This window comes from Falco biarmicus, chromosome 3, assembly GCF_023638135.1.
Source record: "Falco biarmicus isolate bFalBia1 chromosome 3, bFalBia1.pri, whole genome shotgun sequence".
Lineage (NCBI taxonomy): Eukaryota > Metazoa > Chordata > Aves > Falconiformes > Falconidae > Falco > Falco biarmicus.
In genome coordinates this window covers 101,443,109-101,463,399 of record NC_079290.1, presented here as the reverse complement: position 1 = coordinate 101,463,399, position 20,291 = coordinate 101,443,109, and the positions used below count along the sequence as shown (strand labels likewise).

At 38.4% G+C, this 20,291-nt stretch overlaps 1 protein-coding gene across 2 annotated transcripts in view; it reads left to right on the top strand.

The window, feature by feature from the left end:
- DCDC2 (doublecortin domain containing 2) overlaps positions 1-20,291 on the top strand; it is a 68,398-nt gene that overhangs the window by 20,030 nt on the left and 28,077 nt on the right. For both annotated transcript variants that reach the window (XM_056333321.1, XM_056333322.1), the window contains 5 exons: positions 2,743-2,819; positions 2,935-3,066; positions 7,467-7,613; positions 8,698-8,752; positions 11,300-11,498. In XM_056333321.1, coding sequence (XP_056189296.1) covers positions 2,743-2,819; positions 2,935-3,066; positions 7,467-7,613; positions 8,698-8,752; positions 11,300-11,498 — 610 coding nt within the window. The remainder of the gene's footprint in view (positions 1-2,742; positions 2,820-2,934; positions 3,067-7,466; positions 7,614-8,697; positions 8,753-11,299; positions 11,499-20,291) is intronic.

Below are 20,291 nucleotides of genomic sequence, written 5' to 3'. Positions count from 1 at the left end.
CTGGGACTATTCTGAAGGGCTCTTTTGTGCTTAGTGAATGCTTTCTAACTAGTTCCAGTCAAACCAGAGTGTTGCAGACTGGATCAGAGAACTTAGTGTGATGGACTGCTTGGAGTGTGTGAGAGCTTGAGCATAGGTATGAACAGCAAATAGAGCATCAGGAATGGGTGAGGAGTCAACTTTTAGAAAAAGTGGTATAAGGCTTTACTAGTATACATTGAATATTTTATGGGGGGCTAGCCTGGCGACCTAGCAGCTATACAGAAAAATGTAAGGGCAGCCAAAGTTAAATCCCTCCTGTTTTGGATGCAACCTGTGTTTGGAGCCTAAATATTAGGATCTGATGCTATGGAAGTAAATCAGTATTGCCTCAGCCTTCAGTAACTTCTTTAGAAAGCTACCTTATTTTTTCTGTATTGTGAAGATCTTTATTAGGTTGCTTACATTGTGCAAATAGCCCTTAAGGGCTGACAGCAGCAATAGAAATGTTTTCAGATGTTGCAGTTTAAGGTGTGTTTTATTTTTCTTCCTAGAGACTCAGTAAATTTTCATCTTAAGTTTTGGTGACATGAACAACCAGTTATGCTCTGAAAAAATGTGCTTTAAATGTTTCTGCAAGAATGGCTGAGCTCCTAGATTATTTGGCAGTCTCTAAAAATTTCTTTGCCTCTCCTAATGAGCTGGATGATAACAACCTCTTACTCCTTTTCCAAGTCTGTGGTAGTAGATGTGAATCTTCCACTTGATTCAGAGCATACTGGAATTAACAGCAAGTCTGTGAGTTGCAATTAGCTTAGGCATTAAAGCATAGCTTATGTACTGTCTTATACAGAACTTCTCATTGTATGAGGCCAAGACGAACATATCTACGAAACAGAATTTAAGGAATAAATACACCGCCTAGTTAATAGCTTGCAGAAAGGAAAGCTCTCCAGCCATTCCAGGAATGTGGACCATTCTAGCCTGGTCCACAAGCACTGTGGCACCATGCGGCAGTAACATCTTTCTTGCTGACTCTCACCTTGCAGAAGTCTCTGGCCAAAATACCCCTTTGCACCGAGCTTCATAGCACCGCTGCCCTACTGCTGCTGATTGCTTCTGCTCAGTCACTTTGCCACGCAGAGCGCTGATGCTTTCCTCCCTCTGTGACCAGCGTAGGCTTTCGCGTCCTCGGAGTCTGTCAGAAAGCAGAAGACTGGGAGGGCTACACTGCTCACGAGGGCCTTTGAGAAAGGCGAGAAGCTGAAGTGAGTTGAACTCAGAACAGATATGCTTCTTTTTTAGCAGACGTTGAGAACAGATTTTGTTCAATAGATTTACCTGTTGCTGTCTTTCACTTGAAGTGATTGTACATCAAGGAATGCTAGTTTTGCTTTTGTTTTGGTGGTTGCTTTTCCTCCTGAGAGAGCTAGCATAACTCCGGAATTTATGTGCTTGGTGCAGAATTTGCTGTGTGAGGTCCTTTGGGATATGTGGGAAGTCAGATTTGATTATTTTAACAATCATTTTTAGCTACTTTGGAATATCTAGTAGGTTGAGCACCTCTCTTGCTTTTTCCAGTATATACCAGAGAAAGATCTGGAAAACAGTCTGGTCAGTACTAAATGGATTTGTGTGAAAATCGAAGCAAAGACTTAAAGCACTGGAGTCCAGAGACTTTTTCCATAAATTAAATGAGAAGTACTGGTTAAGTGAGCACAAAGTGTGATAAAGCTGCAACAGATTGTGTCATTAGACTGCTTTACGTAGTGACTGGAACATTGTCAATTTAAATAAACGTTGTACATCTATTTGAAAGCATGTCTCTGTGCATGCTGTCTGTTTAGTCCTTTAAGCTTTTGTGGTCCTTTTTTAGAAATGTAGCCAACTTGTTCATGCATGTATTATGGCTTTTGAATGTTTTAGGGTTTGACACCTTACTTTGATTTGGTAATTATGGAGAATTAAAAAAAAAATCTTCCTGATGATTTTGGAGTTTGGGTTTATCCTTTTTTTTTTTTTTTTAAATTTGAAAGTGTGTTTATAAATACAATAGGGAATCCTAGCTAGGCAGTATTGCATAACTTTCTGTTTAGTATAATGGTATTAATATTGAGCCACCTAATTGATCTCAATGCAGTGTTTGTTCAAAAGATTACAGGGAATAATGCTGTGAATTAAGTAGCTTATATTTTATCCTGAGAGCTAAAAATCTGCAGTTCACCTCATTTGTGAGTCATTACCCTTAAATGAGCGTAGTGTTTGGGAATTTTATAAATCACTGATGGATTTTGGTATAAAGACCTGTACAAGAGCAGAAGTACTTATTACATAATAGCAGAGAGACCTAGAGATGACACTTACTGTTAAAAAGAGGAGACGGTTTAATTGCCTGGGCAATGGTTATAAGCGATAAAGACTAAGAAAGCAAGAACAATATTTCAAGTGTTGCTTTGGGTCTCTAGGAACAACAGCTGGGAAGTCACCAAAGATGTCCCTACAGTCCTGACCTGTCAGTGCAAACCATACGTTGTGCCGTGCTGCACTGTGGTGTACTATGCTGTGGTTGTTATTCCTGTTGCAGTAATTATGTATGCTTTGTAGAAGGTGAAGCTTGAATGGAATAAAATGCATGTTTTAAAAACAGGAACTTCTTTCTGCAGATATGGTGCCCCTCTTGGTGGTGGTGGTCGGGGCAAACTCTTTTCCAGTGTGAAGGATGAGTAATTTCTCATTTTATTTTATTTTTTTTTGTCCTTTCAGGTCAAGCCTGTTACTCACAGTAGAATCACTGTGTCAGCACGGTTTCGAAAACCACTCCAGGAGCCCTACACTATTTTGTAAGTAGAATATTCAGTTAGTGAACTCCATTCCAGGGTTGGAGGTAGTGTCTTAACTTCAGATGAGTTTTGTCTAAAATGCTCCTCCAAATTATTTTACTTTGCTCTCTTTCAGCCTGATTGCTAACGGAGACCTTATTAGCCCTGTAGTGCGCCTCCTCATTCCCAGGAAGACACTGAATCACTGGGATCATATTCTCGAAATGGTTACAGGGAAAGTTACCCTCAGAAGCGGAGCCGTTCACAGGTACCAGGAAGCTGAATATTTGCAAGATACATTTCATATGCATCGATAAGTTTTTAAAAATGTGTGGGTAGATATAAGGGATCATTCCTGCTTCATGGGAAATTCCACTATAAGAAAATTAAAATACATCAAAAAGCCACAGAACGGAAATACATTGACTCAAAGTAATCTTCAAGTTTCATTTCAACTGCTATCTAAAAAAAGAAAAACCTCAATTTGTTTAAACTGCTATTTCTTGATTAAATATTTAGTTATCAGGCATGTAATAATACAATAATGCAATATATTTAGTACTAATAGTTAAGTTAATGTCAGAATAAAATAAATGAGCACAGTGAAGTTGGTGAAGAGTCTGCAATGTGCAGTAATAGATCTGATCCACGTTACCTTCTAATTTTGATGGTTCTTTAAATACCTTGGGGCAAACAATTTCAAGGAAAATATTATAGGTTCTTTGGTTTTTGAAGACCTGTGCTATGACTAGGATGTGCTTTATAGTCACAGCTCAGCCTCCTTATAAGAGCCAAGGCCAAAGCTGTAGTTGAGAGTTTGCCAGTTCCAGTATCTCAGCTGCTCTGAGCTGTTGTGGTGTCCCAGAAATAGGAGATGACCTCTTGGATAGGTAAGTTTCAGTCCCTTAAGGCTTTTGAAATGTAAAATAAACTCTCTAAAATAGTATATGGTAGTTGCAAGTTTTAGAGCAAAATGGTATATGCAGGTTCCATGAGAAACATTGCAGTGTAAGCGGACTGTCAAGGTGTGTGCAGGCAAATTACTGACATTCCAGTGCTGCCCCATGCAGAGTACATTACAGAAATCCATTCCTCAGATGGGAAAAGGCCTCTTGTGGAAAATCATTCTTCACAGTTTACGCAATGTCTGAGGCTAGCTTTGCAAAATCTTTCTCAAATCAATGAAGATAAGGTAGTCTTTCAGTTTTTCTGATTACTTTCCCAGAGCTGATACAGAAATAAGAGATTAAGGTAGTGCTACCTGTTGATTATTAGTGCTCATTTAACTTTTCCTCTCAGCCCTGCATTTCTTTGCTCCTATTATCTGGTTACTTAGCACTTTTCTACACACGTGTTGCAGCTTTCTGGATCTGATTCTCAGCTAGTGTAACTCAGGAGTGAGCAAAGTAACAGCCCTTTACAACACATCAATTCTTTCTGCTCTCAGGTTGTTTAGCAATTTAAAAACATTTCCTATTTCATTCTCATTACTTGGTGTCACTCCTTGGTGAAACTGAATGATGTACATGAAAGTGTAAGTCATTCTGTACATAGCTAGGATTGCTTTCTCTTCAGTGCTTGGTTTTAATCGTTTAAAAAATAAGATAACATACATGACATTTTGAATTATTTAATGTTTTCCTTTTTCTGGTTTTCTATTAACCCAGTTTTCATTTTCTTTTCCTTAAAATGCTAGGAATACATACTAAAGACATTAGTAAAGTGATTGTTGTTCTTTAATAAGTTACGCATTAATTGCTGGGGTTTACTGAAAGTATGTTAGCATTATGGGAGGTCCTGTAAGACCACTGATGCTGGGAAGATATAATTTCTCATTAAAGAAGGCTAAGTGGAATTATGAGAAACTGCATTATGCATATGGCAGTTTTTCTTTTCCATGTTATTAAAAGACATACAAAGTTGCCAAGTCTTATGCAGTTTCACATGTGGCTTCTTAAAAAAAAATAATAATTGATCATCCCCATCAGAACAGTGATGTAAGTAAGAGATATGTGACCGGAGACTGTGAGAAAGTGGCTTTTCTGCTTGCCACATTGTGCATGGGGATGGGGTACAGCAGCCTGACAGGAAAGTACCTGGTGCATCAGCAAGTGGGAATTTGGGGATGTTGGTTCCACAGGTTATGTCTTTGCCGTCTCCTTTGTCAGCCTGTACACTTGCTTTGTTTTGGCAACCACTTTTTGGCTTGGATTCAGGAAGGAAAAAGGAAGTCCACTGGCATCCCAGAGGGAAAGGACTAGGTCATCTGCCAGTGACCAGAAGAAGTGGTCACAAGGACATATTTGTTGATCACAAGGACATATTTGTTGCATAATACTAGCCTGAGAGTACCCCGCTGGTTTATGAGTGGTTGTGGCCAGGTGGGTAGGTAGAAGGCTTCAGAAGTAAGTGTCACAAAACCTGTGTGATGCTTGTTAAGTCAGTAGTTATTTATTAGTTTGAAGTTCCATTTTTTTAAAATGCATTTTTAAATTCACTTTCATCTTCAGGGATGGATTATGTTTGATTCAGTTATTGTGATTATTATTTTCTAGGTGAAAGATACAAGTAGAGATTGCCAGATAATCCATAACATTTTCAGGGTTATATTAAGCAAACAACTTTTGTGCATTAAATTTAACAGTAAAACACAAGCAAAGTGGAAGATTGTGAACAACCCCCCACAGTCATGTTTGTATGTACCCCTGTATACCTGCAGCACCACACAAATATATAATACAGTTCTTAAATGTGGTATATTGATTTGCTGTTTTTTTCCCCTGAGTTCATCAAAGCAGCATGTAATCTAGATTAATTCAGAAATAGGCTTCTTGCTGATTTATAGATTGCTTCTTTTATTTTCATTGTTTGTGTGAAACTGATGTGTCTGCACGGTAGTGAAAGGTAAGTTGCTCTCTGAATCGCTGGCATACCTGTGAAATGTTTGTACTAAAAAGTAAATATGGGTAATACAAATGGATTGCTTCAGAGTTAGCATACCTCTTCGCAAAGAAGCAGCAATGTGATCAAAGTTTTAAAAAGCTGCAATTTCACTTTTGAGAACTTTTAGTCTTTGCACTTAGAAAACCAAGGTACTGGCAGGAGGCACCTAGAAAATCAAGGTACTTTCATAAGGGGAATATAAGAAGGACATGGACATGCTGGAGCAAGTGGAGCAAAGGGCCCCAGAGATGAAGGGCCTGAAGATACCTGTTATGTGAGGAAGTCTGGGAAAGCTGGGACCCTGCAGCCTGGGGAAGAGAAGGCTCAGGGGGATCCTGTTAATATGTATAAATACCCGGTGGGAACGAGTGAAGAGGATGGAGCCGGGCTCTGTCTCAGTAGTGCCCAGTGAAACGACAAGAGGCAATGGGCATAAACTGAAATACAGGAAATTTCACTTGACCAGAAGGAAAAAAAGATTACTGTAAGAGTCATCGAACACTGGAACAGATTGCCCAGGGAGGCTGTGGAGTGTCCATCCTTGCAGTTATTCAAAACAGACCTAGACACAGCCCCAAGCAACCTACTGTAATTGCTCTTGCTCTGCATGGGGTGATGGGACTAAGTGGTCCCCAGAGATCGTGTCCAACCTTAGCTATTCTGTGATTCCTGGTTCCTATAATCTGCATCTTTTTTTTTTTTTTCTTCTGTGTTTATTCAAGGCTGTGTCACCATGCAGCTTTTTCTCTATTAAGTTAAGAATTTTTGTACTTTTTAAGTCAGGGGTGTTCTCAAGGCTGGCTTTTGATACTCTTCCTAGAAGGTTAATTGTATACATGTATATATAATTTCATATCCCCTTGCATTGTGCTGAAATTTCTGAGTAACACCTGTAGTAGCTCCTGTGGAAGGCTTCTAGAAAGGCAGTTGAGACAGTCATTCAGCATTTCGGAACTTAAGAGTTAAATGCAAAACAGTTAGTGTTGCCTTTTAAATTAGATACAAATATTGTTGAGTTTTGGAATATGCTTTGTGGGAAAGAGGGGAAAGAGCTTATTTGTTATTGAATGTTTCCTTCTTCCTCATTGTTTTGACCATCCTTAAATAAAATCACAAACTTGAAAATGGGAAACATTTCTATAATTTCTAAAATGAAATTATGCTTTACTTAGGAGGTCTTTAATGTCTTTCCTCTGATCCCTTTGAAGAGATCTACTCCATGAGTTCCTGACCTCTCTCATGCCAAGTTCCACCTCCCGTCAGTGCTCTGGGCACTGTGCAGTAACCTGGGAATAACAGGACGTGCATGGCCCCACGACTGAAAAGCCAGGACCTGTCCACTAACACAGACCAAGCGGATAACACTACACTTACACTGTTATATTGCACGGATCAGAGGGGCAGGGAATGGCTGTACCTGGTGGGCTAAGGCTGGGAGTAGCAGCCAATACAGCAACATTCTAACGAGGGGCTATGTATCTTAGGCACCTACAGTACCAATAATCAATGTCTGTTACATCAGATAGATTTTTACAACAATAATTTCTGTTTGTACCCTTTATCGAGAAGGAAGAAATGCATTTGGGACCAGACAGGGGAGTGTCCAACACGTTATTTTTACATTATCCCGTTTTAGTGAGCTTAGATTAATGTAGCTTTCAACACTTTTAATACGCCTACCTGAATGTTAAGGTTTATTATATTAAGCATTTTTTTATTTTTCAGACTGTACACTTTAGATGGAAAACTTGTTCAGAATGGGTCAGACTTGGAGAATGGGCAAATTTATGTTGCAGTGGGCAGAGAAAAGTTTAAGAAGTTGCCGTATGGTGATCTGCTGTTTAGCAAATCTACAGTGAGAAGGCCACAGGGGTAAGTTCTATAGGTGATAGACTTCTCACGTGCTTGTGTGTGTCAACTTGTTTACAAAGTACCACCAGTAAAGCACAAAATCATCATTCCAAGAATGAGGGAGGGAGGGAGGGAGGGAGGGAGGGAGGGATGGATGGATGGATGGATGGATGGATGGATGGATGGATAAAAGCATTAGCATGGATGCAAAACTTCATTGATAACTTCAGAGAAACTTGAGATAAGAAAACCAAAAGAGAAAACAGAAATTCACAAGACATAAACCTGCCATTGATGATGTATCACAAAACTAATGTCAGAAAAAGGATTATTTTGACTAGGCTTAATTTGTTTTTTCCTGGGATACAAATGTGTACAGCTGAATTAGATTAAGTGCAGCTACACCATTCTAGATCTACTCTTGCTTGGTAATGTTTTGTGGAATATGTACTCCCTTAAGAATGCTTTATGTTTGAGTCTATTTTTACAGGCTAGAATTATCACATAATAGAGTCCTAAACTGGGTGTCTGTAGGGAGGAACTTGGGCTTCTAGCATCTTTGCAAACATGAAAGTTGGGAGCCATTTCATTGAAATAAATGGAAAGAAGTGGAAATTTGTCCAACAAATGGTGTAGTTTAGAGAATTTGTCTCATATTCTGCATATAAACCTGGGTGTAATGTAATTTTTTTTTTCAGTAACCAACTGTAGACAATGTGAATAACTGGAAAGTATTTTAGGAAACAGCATTTGCAACAAATGAATTTAAGGACAGTGAAAAGCCATGTTGATCAATTGATGTAAACAGAGTTTTGTGGAAATTGCTGGAACTTTTAATTATAATAGTTGTATGGATCTTTCACACTGAATACTGCTCTGCAGATTTTCAGTGTATAAAGTATGCATTGTGAGGAAATGTAGTGCATTTTTTTTAAGTTAATGGTTATGCATTTAAATATAGTCTAGCAAACAGAAACGAGTGATTCTTAGTAAAAACACACAATGAATGAAACAACTCTGTTGTCATAGCTGACTTGGTTATAGATACGTAGTGTCTATGATAGTGACAGTGTACACATTTCTAAAATATGGTTTATTTCTGCAGTTCCAAAGCCTCTGTACTACCTCCAATTGTGGGATCTCGAAAGTCTAAAGGCAGTGTAAGTAACAAGTGCCATAATAAAGTTTGTTTCTAATTTTGCTTAATTCCAGCAGATGGAAAGTCCCTCTCCTTTGGGTTTTAATTAAATCTGAGGAGAAAAAATCCTCAGCCACCTGGTGGTATGCTTATTAAAACTTGATGAATCTGTAGCTATTTGCAGTCTCAATTAGACAAAAGAAATCTGAGAGAATATTCTTGCAATAATGGCTGCATTATTTTTTATAAAAACCTCCATAGCAAAGATCAACTGCTGCTTTGAGGTCTTTCCCAGAAACCTTGTCAGCTATCTTTGTGTATTTATTTATTGAAATTATACACCTAAAGGAAAAACACAGAACCTTTTAACAAAAATATCTTGCAGAAGATGGTGTTTCTGCATGCTGAGTCTTAATATGGCCCTAAACCCGTTTCCCATCTGGTGTGTTTTGTCCTAGCTAACCATTAAATACAGAGCTTGAGCGTCCACTGCTTTGTATCCTGTATAGCTATTTATTTGTGTACAAAATGAGTCCACTGTGGATTTAAACTAGTGTCAAACCAGAATATACGTATCTGTTGGCATCGATTCTGCACCAGTGCAATTTACTGTACAAGACAGGATAGTCAAACTCACAGTGTGTCATTATAATTGTGGGTGTTGATCATGCACATTCATTGTTTACAAGATGAAAAACCCTGGAGCTGCTAAACAAAAGAAGCAGTAAAATATAAAAGTCTCTGTTCCATTCTGTTGAAAATAAGTAGAAGATAAAACCTCACCAAAGAACCTACTTTCAAGTGGTGTTTGTTTTTAAAATGTGAGCTCTGCAATTCTAGCATTTATAAGAATAACTCATTAGCAGTTTTAACTTCTTGCCTCTTCTAGTATTACTTAACATGTACAGAAAATTATTTGATATTCACTTTTTTTTCCATTTTCATCCTAAATCACAGCACTATAACAGCTACTAGGAAGAAAATTAACTCTATCCCAGACAAAACCATGCCACACACACTGATAACAAGTGTCAAATCTTAAGGAGGCAAGATTATGTACCTCTGCTCTTAAATATATAATGTAACACTTAAACTGGTATAAATCATGCAATTGTTTACTTCAATTTGGTATCTACACTTTTTTACTATTATTGCTTGGGAGTAAACTGTTAGAATTAGAAGAGACGGGAGTATTGCCATGCCGTCATTTTTCTTTACAGAGAAAGTATAAGTGGTAGATTTGATGGTATTGGTAGATAAATGGTAGATTAGATGGCATTTAAGTAAGATATTTTAAACAGAACTGATTTCTAGAAGAAGCACATAAAACTGTAATAATGTATGCCTGATTTTTAATAGAGATGTGGGATTTTGTTTAGGACTTATTCTTCTGAAAGATTTTAACTTTATATAGTATTACCTTTTTAACTTTTGCAGTGAGGTGAAAAGAATTGTCCATGACCATTGCAAAATGAAAGGTCTTTCTGGTGGGCAAATTCTAAAATGGCATGAATAGCTCATGCAGCTACACCAAGTGAAACAATGAAGTAGAATGAAATCTGCTGTGACTCAGCTAAGTTTGTGATAAGGCGAACAGTTCCAGATACTGCTAAGGTTTTCTACCCTATCTGCCTGAGTATTTTGTTGTTATATGGAGTGTTTTGACAGAACTGGATTAGGAAGAAACTACGTGTGCTGTTAGACTGGCCGAGGTAGGAGGATGACAGCCTCTAATGAGAGGCAATGATGAGGGTGTTCAGTTGGTAAAGACTTTACGCAGCCTAGAATGATATAAACAGCACCCTAAAGACCTGTTGTGTACACTTCAGATTTTTATGATGTTGATTGTGAACAGGTTTAGACTGAATCTGTCTATGGCTGGTATGTGTATGTAAGAATGTGTATGGCTGGTACACCCAGCATCATACATACATCGAAGCTGTAAAAATAAGGACCAAGTTTCTGGTTCTGTTTCTAGATATATCACAGAGCCAGCAGAGGAACTGGCTGATGGCCTTGGAGGTGATTCAGAGGTGATGTGTGGGCAGCCCTCTTTCTTAGTGTCCACTTGGCAGTCAGCATTACTGCCACCTGAAGATTGTCATCCTCTTCCAGCTGCTTTTGACACTTAGATTAATGGCCATGTGTCATTTACACAGGCAATGAATTATTCATGTTATATATGTTACATCTTGTGGCTTTCCACACATATGCATAGATGAGATATAGCTGTATATCATATGCATGCATGTATAGATTCACCTAGCCATTCTTTTAATGAAATGAAGCATTATGTCATTGTAATAAATGTGTTACTTTCTTTTGGGAGTTGTTGAGGAGCATTTAATCAGTGGGATCATACAGTAAGTTGATTAGATAGTTACAGTTTTTTGGATCATTTAAGATATCGCTTAACTGTATTGGTTGTAAGTTAATATGCTTTAACACCTGATATGGATCCTTAGTATTAAAAGGTTGAACTAATATTGAAATTAAAAAAAAACATATTGACAAAAACCCAACAACTTAGTCATTTGCATCAGCGATAATTACACACACTTCTTTTCAGGGAAATGATCGGCAATCTAAATCTACTGTTGGATCCAGTGATCAGGGAGAAAACAGTATCTCACCTCAGCTTCCTAAAGGGAAAGATAAAAAAAGCCAGAATCTAGAAGAATTTGTGTCCAGACGACACTCTAACAACTCTACAAAGGTAAAACAGACACTAAGAGCAACAGCTTCCACAGGAGTCCTTCAAGATAATGGTCAGTACTGAGAAAAACACTATTGTAACATAATGGCTTTTGATCTTCAGTTAAAACAGTGAATTAGTTGAATAATATGCTTATATAGTTCTTGAATTGTCCATTTACTCTGGCTAACTGAATTTAGAAAAGTTATTTCTGCTTAGGAAGTGTACCTATGCATAACCACTACATTCCTGGCTTCATACCACGGAAGGCTGTATATGATTTTTAGCATACCTTGGCAGTTAAACTAATACAGTCCTATCTTTATGCTTTTGATAAAAGCATAAAGAAAACATATTTTGACTATTTTCCCACTGTTTTGCCCTGCAAAAAAGTGAAGAAAAGGAGCTGTCTGATCAAAGGACACCTCCCTGTCCCTCAGGATTCCTGGTTAGCTGCCTGGCTCAGTATAACAAAATGACCAGACCGTGGGGGAATGATGCGGACATGAACGGCAGTTAGCTGCCTTGGCTAATCATGCAGCCGAGCTGCTGGAAGCCCTTTCAGAATTTCCCTGCTCCCCACCACCCCCCATGTTGTGGCAGCAATTTAGTCATGAACATACTCTCTGAGAAACTCTTTTTCTTATCTTGTGCTGTGATATTCCCCTTCCCTCCACTTTTTTTCATGGCTGAAAAGCTGGTGCCTCACTATGGATGTTGCTACCATGCTGGGGTGGCTGGTTTTCCTCATTAGTAATAGTTCCAAAAGTCATTAATAGTGGCCAGTTAATATCTGCCAGGAGAAATAAATTATACTTTTCATAGGATTTGACATTTCTTCTCACTGATGTTTACGTGTTAATAATTAAGTGTGCAATAACAAATTGTGGTCTAAAACTGCGGTATACGGCATCCAGCAGCACAGCCATGTACCTTGTCTAGAATCATGAGTTGTAAATTTACTTTGAGTGAGGAACACATTTGTCAATTTGAGTTTTAAAAGACCAATGAAATATAACCATCTGTAATATAATTGTTTTTTCAAGAGTTAGCTTGTTGAATTTCAGGTTTATTTTAGTCTTGATTCAAATACCATTCTATCATTTTGCTGGTAAGTAAGAGACAATTTTAGCCAAAACTTTTTTGATCTTTTTTTCTTTTTTCTTGCTGAAGAATAATGATTATGTTATGATGAAAGTGACAGGAAACATTTGTCCTTTATAACTCATGGAATGACTGAATATATTCTTCTCCTTGAATTCATCATGGTGTATCCCAACTTTTTTCAATTTGAGTGATACATGCTGTTGTCCACTCTGCATATCTTCAATTGTTGATATGTTTTCTGGGGTTTTTTTGTTTGTTTTGGTTTTTTTTTTTGTTTTGTTTTTTATTTGTTTGTTTTCTGAAACAGATGCATTGAATTCTGTTTGGAAATGCCAGTACAGAATTCTTCATACAGATCTCAAAATCCACATGTTCTGGTCTGGTCTCCTGTTCAGAGTACTGAACTGCTCAGAACTTCCGCGTGTGACTAGACAGATCTCAGTCGTCTTACATTAAGAACAGTCAAACCATGTAGTTTTCCTTATAGGTATAGTGCCATTATGGTGATTTTTCTATATGTTATTTTTTCTGGCCTGAGGATTTTTGTAAATAAGTTTTCTGCAGATGACTCCTGGAAGCAAACACACTTCTTTTGCCCAGGGGAGAGAAATTTATTCGATGCCTTTGTCGGCCTTCCATTAGGTTATCAGAGGTTTCTGATAACTTTTTTTGATTTCCCAGTGGAGGGAGGAATACTAGAAGCAGCAATAGTTTCTCTGTCCTTTCAGCAGGCAGCGGCTAAGAGACAAACCTTACTTTGGTAGGTACAGACAAATACAGGGAGGTAGTTACCTCTCTATATTTTAGCGCTGTTGCTGCTCCACCTGCTGACAGAAATGGTTGGAAATCCAGTAAGTTTATTGAAGAAATGACTGCTTGCTTCTCACTTCAGCTTTTCCATGCTTTGTGAGTCTTGTGTAACTAGGAGAAGCTGTTCAAGGCAGCCAGTTCTCTGGTCTGAGCTAAAGTGTATGTTGGGAGAAGTTCTGTTCTTTCTGTGCTCCCCTATTTATCCCCGGTATATGCAGACCTGCTAGCAGAAGTGGGAAGGGGCAGTCTGAGCTTTTCTGCAAGTCTAGGTAGACCTGCCTAGCTGGTCATGCAGGCAGGTACTGAGGGAGATGAAGTCTCTAGGTTAAATTCCGATAACAGTGTGGGGTAAGAAATCCAGAGCCAGGTACCAGGTTTCTGGTGGAGTACAATCCCTGCCCTCAGTGGATCTCTGTTCACGAGGAGATGTATACTGAGTCAGGGAGAACTGTTTTGCCAAGCCCGAAAAGCAAAGTATCTCATGCTCCTCTAAGTCTTTAGGCCAAGCACAGTGACAACTGCCGACTTGTGGACATCTACAGACTTGTCTTTCCCCACTTAAGTTTCCTAATGTTTGTTCATCCAGATCAAGTGGAAAATATTCCAAGAAGCAGTTGCCTTAAGCTTTGCATCACAAGGCTACTATTCAAAGTGATCTTCAGCCCTGCTTCTATTTTAACAAGAGGTGCATCGTTATTATTACGTTATTCTAGTTCAGCTTAAATGTAGTTCTTTGCCACATGATTCAAACTAAATTTAATGGTATTTCATGTATTTAATTATTTATTTTCTCCTTTCCTTTCTGGTATCTTCTGCCCCTCCCCGGTACTTTGCAGTAAGGATGACAAAAAACTTTTCTGTGATCAAGAGCAAAATTAGGATGTCCCATTTCCTGCATTTTGCTTTACAAGCCATCAATAATAGTAGCTAATACCCTGTATTCACCGTTTCATGTGAGAAACCATGTGTAATTGTTCTGAATCTGTTAGTTCCTAGTGGAACATTTTTTTGCTATCATGTTTTTCTAAATAAGTGGTTTGTCATTGCTTGGTAAACATTTGTAGGGTGCACAGAGGACTGTAGAGAGATCCCACTTGTCTGTTTTCTTTCCTTTTAGTCATTTTGGCTGGAAATTTGTAAGGAATTGCTGCAGGTCTCTTAAAATCCACAGAGGCTGTTTTATTTGTTTGCTTTGGACTTTTTCCCCTCTCTGGAAGAGGTACAGCTGTGCTTGTTGCAATAGTTTTTGTCACAGTAGCCAAGCAATATACCTGAACCACATTCTGAAATAGGTGTGTCTCGTAAGAGAGGGTGATTCAGCCTCTGTACCCAGTTTATTTTCTGACTTGTCTCAAGTCTCACAGACTGGTAGAGGTAACAGACCTTTTAAAAAGGTTGCTGTTGGCAAAACTTTTGATGTTTGTTTTGACCCACTGAGGCAAATGGCGTGTGTCACCATTTAAAGAGAAGCAGAAATAGCCTTCTGGGAGTGGGTGGCATGTGAGGTGCAGCGTTGGAGAGGACGCCGAGCAGGACTAAGAAAGAGCACTGACAGCTGTTGCTGCTTCTACTGCAGGAAGCAGGCAAGGCATTCAAATCAAATGATACATTTTTTTCATAATCACCCTGTTAACCCAGCCAAACCCAAAGACTCTACACTGAGTGCCGTTTCTTCTTTGTTTTGTTCTGAAGTATGGTGATTTGAGTAACTTACTCATATAGTGGCAAAATCTAAACATTCATGATGTTTAATCCAGTGATGACTGTATACAAGAACTTTTTAATGTGCTCTTCTTGTGAGCGTGGGACAAAAATGTAGGAAATTATTCCATAGTGAAATAATTAAGGTGCCAAAAAAAGTCATGTATTTCACCATTAACATTAAGCACTAAAATGCACCTGTAAGATCATACCTAACACCACTCAATTACTTTGAAATTGAGTGCTTCAATGTACTTAGTATATCTTTCCCTAGGATGCAATAATGCCTTTCAGAGAGATAGGAAATGTCTAGATTCATAGCTACATTCGTTTAAATTTACTTTTATCTTTGAGAATCTCTGGAGAAAGCATTTCTTTTAAAAAATATTTTTTTTAAATTTATTAGTGTAATGGTAGCTTTACAGCTGGAACTATTCTTGAGCAATATACTAATAGCACACTGTGTGTTACTCAGAACTTCTCTAGGTTTTATACATACAGACAGATAGTCTATTTTGTTTGTTTTCTATTCAAACCTACAAATGTAAAAGAGTAGTTAATACACCATGACATGTTTGGTAACCAAAGTCTATCACTATATGTTCCTTTTCATTGTGCTTTCCCATGTAAATGAACAGCGGGCTTCTCTCTGGAGAGTCACAAGCACTAGGGTGTGGGATTTGTGATGATGTTGGTTTTGTTGCCAAAGGCATATTATTTTGTGATTTGATAGCCTGTCTCACTATCAAGTTTGTTTGTTTATTTCTCATTAGCTGAATATTTTTCACCTGTGGGACTATCTGTTGAGTTAAATATAGCACAAGAGCTTGGTTAAGTATTTCCACCAAATTATCTATCTGCAGGGTGGGAAGTGGAAGTTCTTAGCTGATGGATATACATTATGGAACAGAGGTAGGTGGCAGAATAGTCCCCTTCAAAAGCTTACCCTAGAGTGCCTCACCAGTCAAATCAGCCTTATGAGCCCACTGACTGCTCGGTCAGCGGGGGATCTGAGAAACAAGTATGTGTTGAAGTAAGTGAAGCCTGAAATATTCTGCCCTTATCAGCTTTGGCATCATTTTTATGGTGCATCATAGAGGAGTCACCTGGCTCAGTTTTGACCTGTGCAGCCCTTTCTTGACCAAAAAAATAGCTCGCAGTGGGGAAGTCTCAGTACCGTGTTTCCTTGCTAATGAAAGAAAAAGCTTGTTTGCCTCTTTCAAGCAGACCATGTTGTGGCTGGCTTCTCTGCTTGCTTCTTTTGACATACTAAGGTGACCTTTAGCATACCAATGAAGCATGAAAGAAAGAAATGTTAGAAATATGCAAACACTGCAATTATTTTCATACCCAGATGACTTAATGTATCTGTATCCTACAGCTGGTTGTTCCTGGGTCAGTAAGCTGCTTGGGTTTAACCTGCCTGCCCATCTCTTGCTCCCGTGGAGTACATCTGAATGTACTTGCCTTCTTGAAATAAGAACAGAAAGTGTGAGCATCATCATTTGCAGTGTTCTTTGGTATGTTATCTGAGGGACCAGGTTTGCCAGGTATCCTGCCTGGTGCTATTTCCAACTTTCTGTATGTCAAGCAACAGTGTTGTCATTGTTCTTGTCTGAGTGTTCCCAAATATACTGCTACTGAAGTTGCATTTCAGCCCACTATTAAAAAGTTCATTTCTGCACTTTGCAGAAATCAGTACCCTGAGTGGGCAGGTCTTCAAGCAGATCTGTAAGTTAAGCCCACTGCTTGTATCTGGGTCCTACTGTGGGGAAAGCCTTCTCACCTGAGCCACACTGTCTCTGACAACCTTTGTTCTGATTAACCCCATGCAGAGATCCTAGTAGAGAAGATGATCTGCAGAAGTTCCCAACTCCATTTCTACTTGTCTTTTTTTATCCGTAGAGGACATCTTGTAGGGAGTTACTGCTGCCTGCTATGCTTTCCATACTGTTGAGGTGATGCATCAGGGAGAGGCCGATTTCTTGCTAATAACTGAAACAGGTGACGTTCAAAAGCTTTCTAGTTTATACTGTAGGCTGCTGTGATGCTTTCATTCCTGTGTCATTGCTGATTGCTCATCTATGAAGCTGAAGCTGTTAATAGTGTATGTATAATTCTTTTATCTGTCTTTTTTAAAGAATATTCGTAGTCAATAATTTTTTTTGAGCCTTTCAGATTCTCTTGTTATTGGAGGTTTCATTAAGCATGAGGGGGGAAATAGGTAGAGAGCATCTAACTTCTTTCTAAGGAAATAAACCTATTTCTGAGGAATTTTTTCCTCCTCTTTGCTAGAACTGATTGAATTTGTCTTTTCTTCCTTTTCTCTCCATCCTTCTAGCTCTCTGAAATGAGACTTTTAGTGTCTGCCATATAATAACCTTCTGTTTTCCATATGAATGCAGTGGTAGTCTGGTTTCCCTCAGAAACGTTTTCTTAATGCCTTTTCAGATCTCTGATGTTGTTTTATCCTTACCATAGCTGTTAAGTGTTGTTAAGAATGGTAAAATCATAGGAAATTAATTTAAAGAATTTTGGCGATAAGTAAGGATGACTGACATGAAGTATACCATGAATTCAGTAATGAAGAACACTGGTAAATCAATAGGCTTTTTAAGGCAGATTAGAGATGGGAGGTAGAAAACACTCTTTTTATTACTCTCTTGATTTGTTTCAGGTGTATTATTTAAATATTGTTAGTCTCTGTAATTTTTGCTGAATGCAAAAGTGCTGCTGTCTGAATATATGAATATATATATGAATAAGTTCTATAAAATCTATAAAATTTGGTTAATCTGGGCAAAGATGTGTGTCTATTTATTTATATCATAAGAACACATAGTCTTCTACATTTCCAAATAAGTTGAGTCAATTTCTTCTCCAAGTGTATCTAAAGAGGTGGATGATACTGTGATGTGAGTCAGTGCATTAAGATTACTCCTCTGGCTCACTTTATTTGGCCCGTGTTTTGAATTAATCCCTGAGTCCCACAGCATGGCTTTCTTCTGTTAGGTCACAGCTCAGATAAAGATTTTGTAACTATCATCAGGTCTGAACTCTAAGATCTCAGCGGTGAAGGGCACTGTGTGAAAGGGTCTTGCAAGAAGAGCTGTGGGGTTCTGCAGGAGATGGCATGGAGTCTGAAGATGAATCACTATCAAAATAGCCAAATTCCAGTATGTGCTTAAGCATGTATTTATATTTTTTTCTCACCATGTTATGCTAACACGCATGCTTAAACTTTTTAAGCATGCAATCTAGGTATCATTTCTTTAACTGAGACTTTGGCACCTGCTTGCTTAAAAGTAAAGCAGTATGTTCCTGAAAAGACCCAATTTGTCAGTCACATATCACTTAACTGTGTCTTTGTTAGGCTTAGTCATGCTTAAATTTAAGCATGGACATGTGGATTTGGAAGCTCAAGGCTTTACACATATTTACTCTGATGAAGGAGCTATTATCCTAAACCTAAAATATATAAATCACCACACAAATCATTGGGAAACCATAGGATTTTGTTAAGTGCTATTATTTCATATTTAATGGTAGTTTCCACACACATGGTGTTCTCAGTATCACCATTAAAAAACGTGGAGAAAACAGTTATATTTCATTTGACGCAATTTGTAGTCTCTGTTGCAAAAACAGAGCTAAAAGTTAATGATAAAACCTTAGAGAAGTATATAATTCCTAACGATATTAATTACCAATGGCTGATGTAACTTTCACAGAGATTTTCCAGACCAAAACCGTTATGCAGGATATAAGTGATCACATGAGCGTATCTGCATTGCTATATTAAGTGAAAGCATCTATTAATGCCAGTGATATTGATAAAACATTTTTAAAAAATAATATATAAGCCAAGCCATATAAAAGCCTCTGATCTCTAGTTGTCACGTGTAAACATGTGCCCGTTGCACCTTTAGGTTTTATTCTTGTCTTCATTTATCAAGTGACAATGTTGTTAAGGATGCTTCTGTCCATCGTAAACTGTGCAATTTAAAATATAAAATGTACACACAGCTCAAATGAAATGGCTGCAGAAATATTTGAATATCCTGTCATTTTAATTGGGTGGTGTGAGTGTTCCATTAATACAATAGGAGGCTTATTTCAGTTATTTTTTTTTGTCGTTCCATTAGTTCAATAGGAGCTTATTGCATTTATTTTTTTCTCTTTATGGAAATGTTTTTAAAGGAGTTTTGGTTAAAACATTGGCATTTAAATAGCTCTTAGCTAAGACTGAAGACTCTCAGGCTGAATCAGTCTTAATGGAGAGGATTGAATTAGTCCAGAGGCAGGATCCTGCTTTTTGTGGAAAGAGGAAAAAACATGTAATGTGTGTTAGTATTTAGCAGGACTTGCAGCATACTGCTTAATTAAAGTAAAGAATGTAACCCAGCTAGTATAGGTCAATTTACTCCTTAATGGCACTATCAGTATTTTCTGACTGCAGCAAAATTGTCAGGTGACCCCAAGTTTGCCAACAGCTGGATTTCATACCTGCAGTTTTCTCCGTTCCTGATACTACCGTGGAAGAAAGATTTGTGTGTCTGTGAAACTTGTTTCTGTTTGTCTTAACTCGTCCTGTGGCACCCATGATCGCTGTGGCGAGCTTACCCTAACAACTCCTTCACTGTTTACCAGTCTGGCCTCCCTGCATACTCTCCACCTCCTCTTTGCTCCCTTCCTCTTCCCCTCCCATCCATCCCCACTCTTCGCTATTTCCCCCCCTGCTCTTTTCGCTACTTTCTTTTCCAGTTATTATCTGATGCTTTTTCTTGGGTCCATGTAGCACTTCATTCATTTTATCTGATGTCATCTGTTTACTTTCTATGCCATTTGTGGTCTTTCCTCAGGTAATCCTTCCTGTGCGCTGCTGATTCACCAGGATCTGGAGGTCTGGTTTCGACCCCTTTTCTGTTTCAGTCTTCCTGTTCAGCAATTGCTTGGGCCTAGATACATTCTGCAGTCAGTGAAGTATCTACAGGGAGAGAAATGTGGGTAACAGGAGGCAGTTTAGCCCTCCTAAGCTGTTCCCACCCCTCTGAAACATCCTCCATGTGGCTAAAGGCCATGTCAGGGAGCAGCTGTGGAAACGCTTGGTTTGCCAAGGCTCTTCTGGACTTGCTGCATAGGGTCAGAGGTGGTGAATGGGAAGACAAAAGCTCTCCTAGCTTGCTTCTCCACCTGGTTATCACAAGTCTTTTTCCTTTAATCAGCTTGGGAGCAGGGACAACTTGCT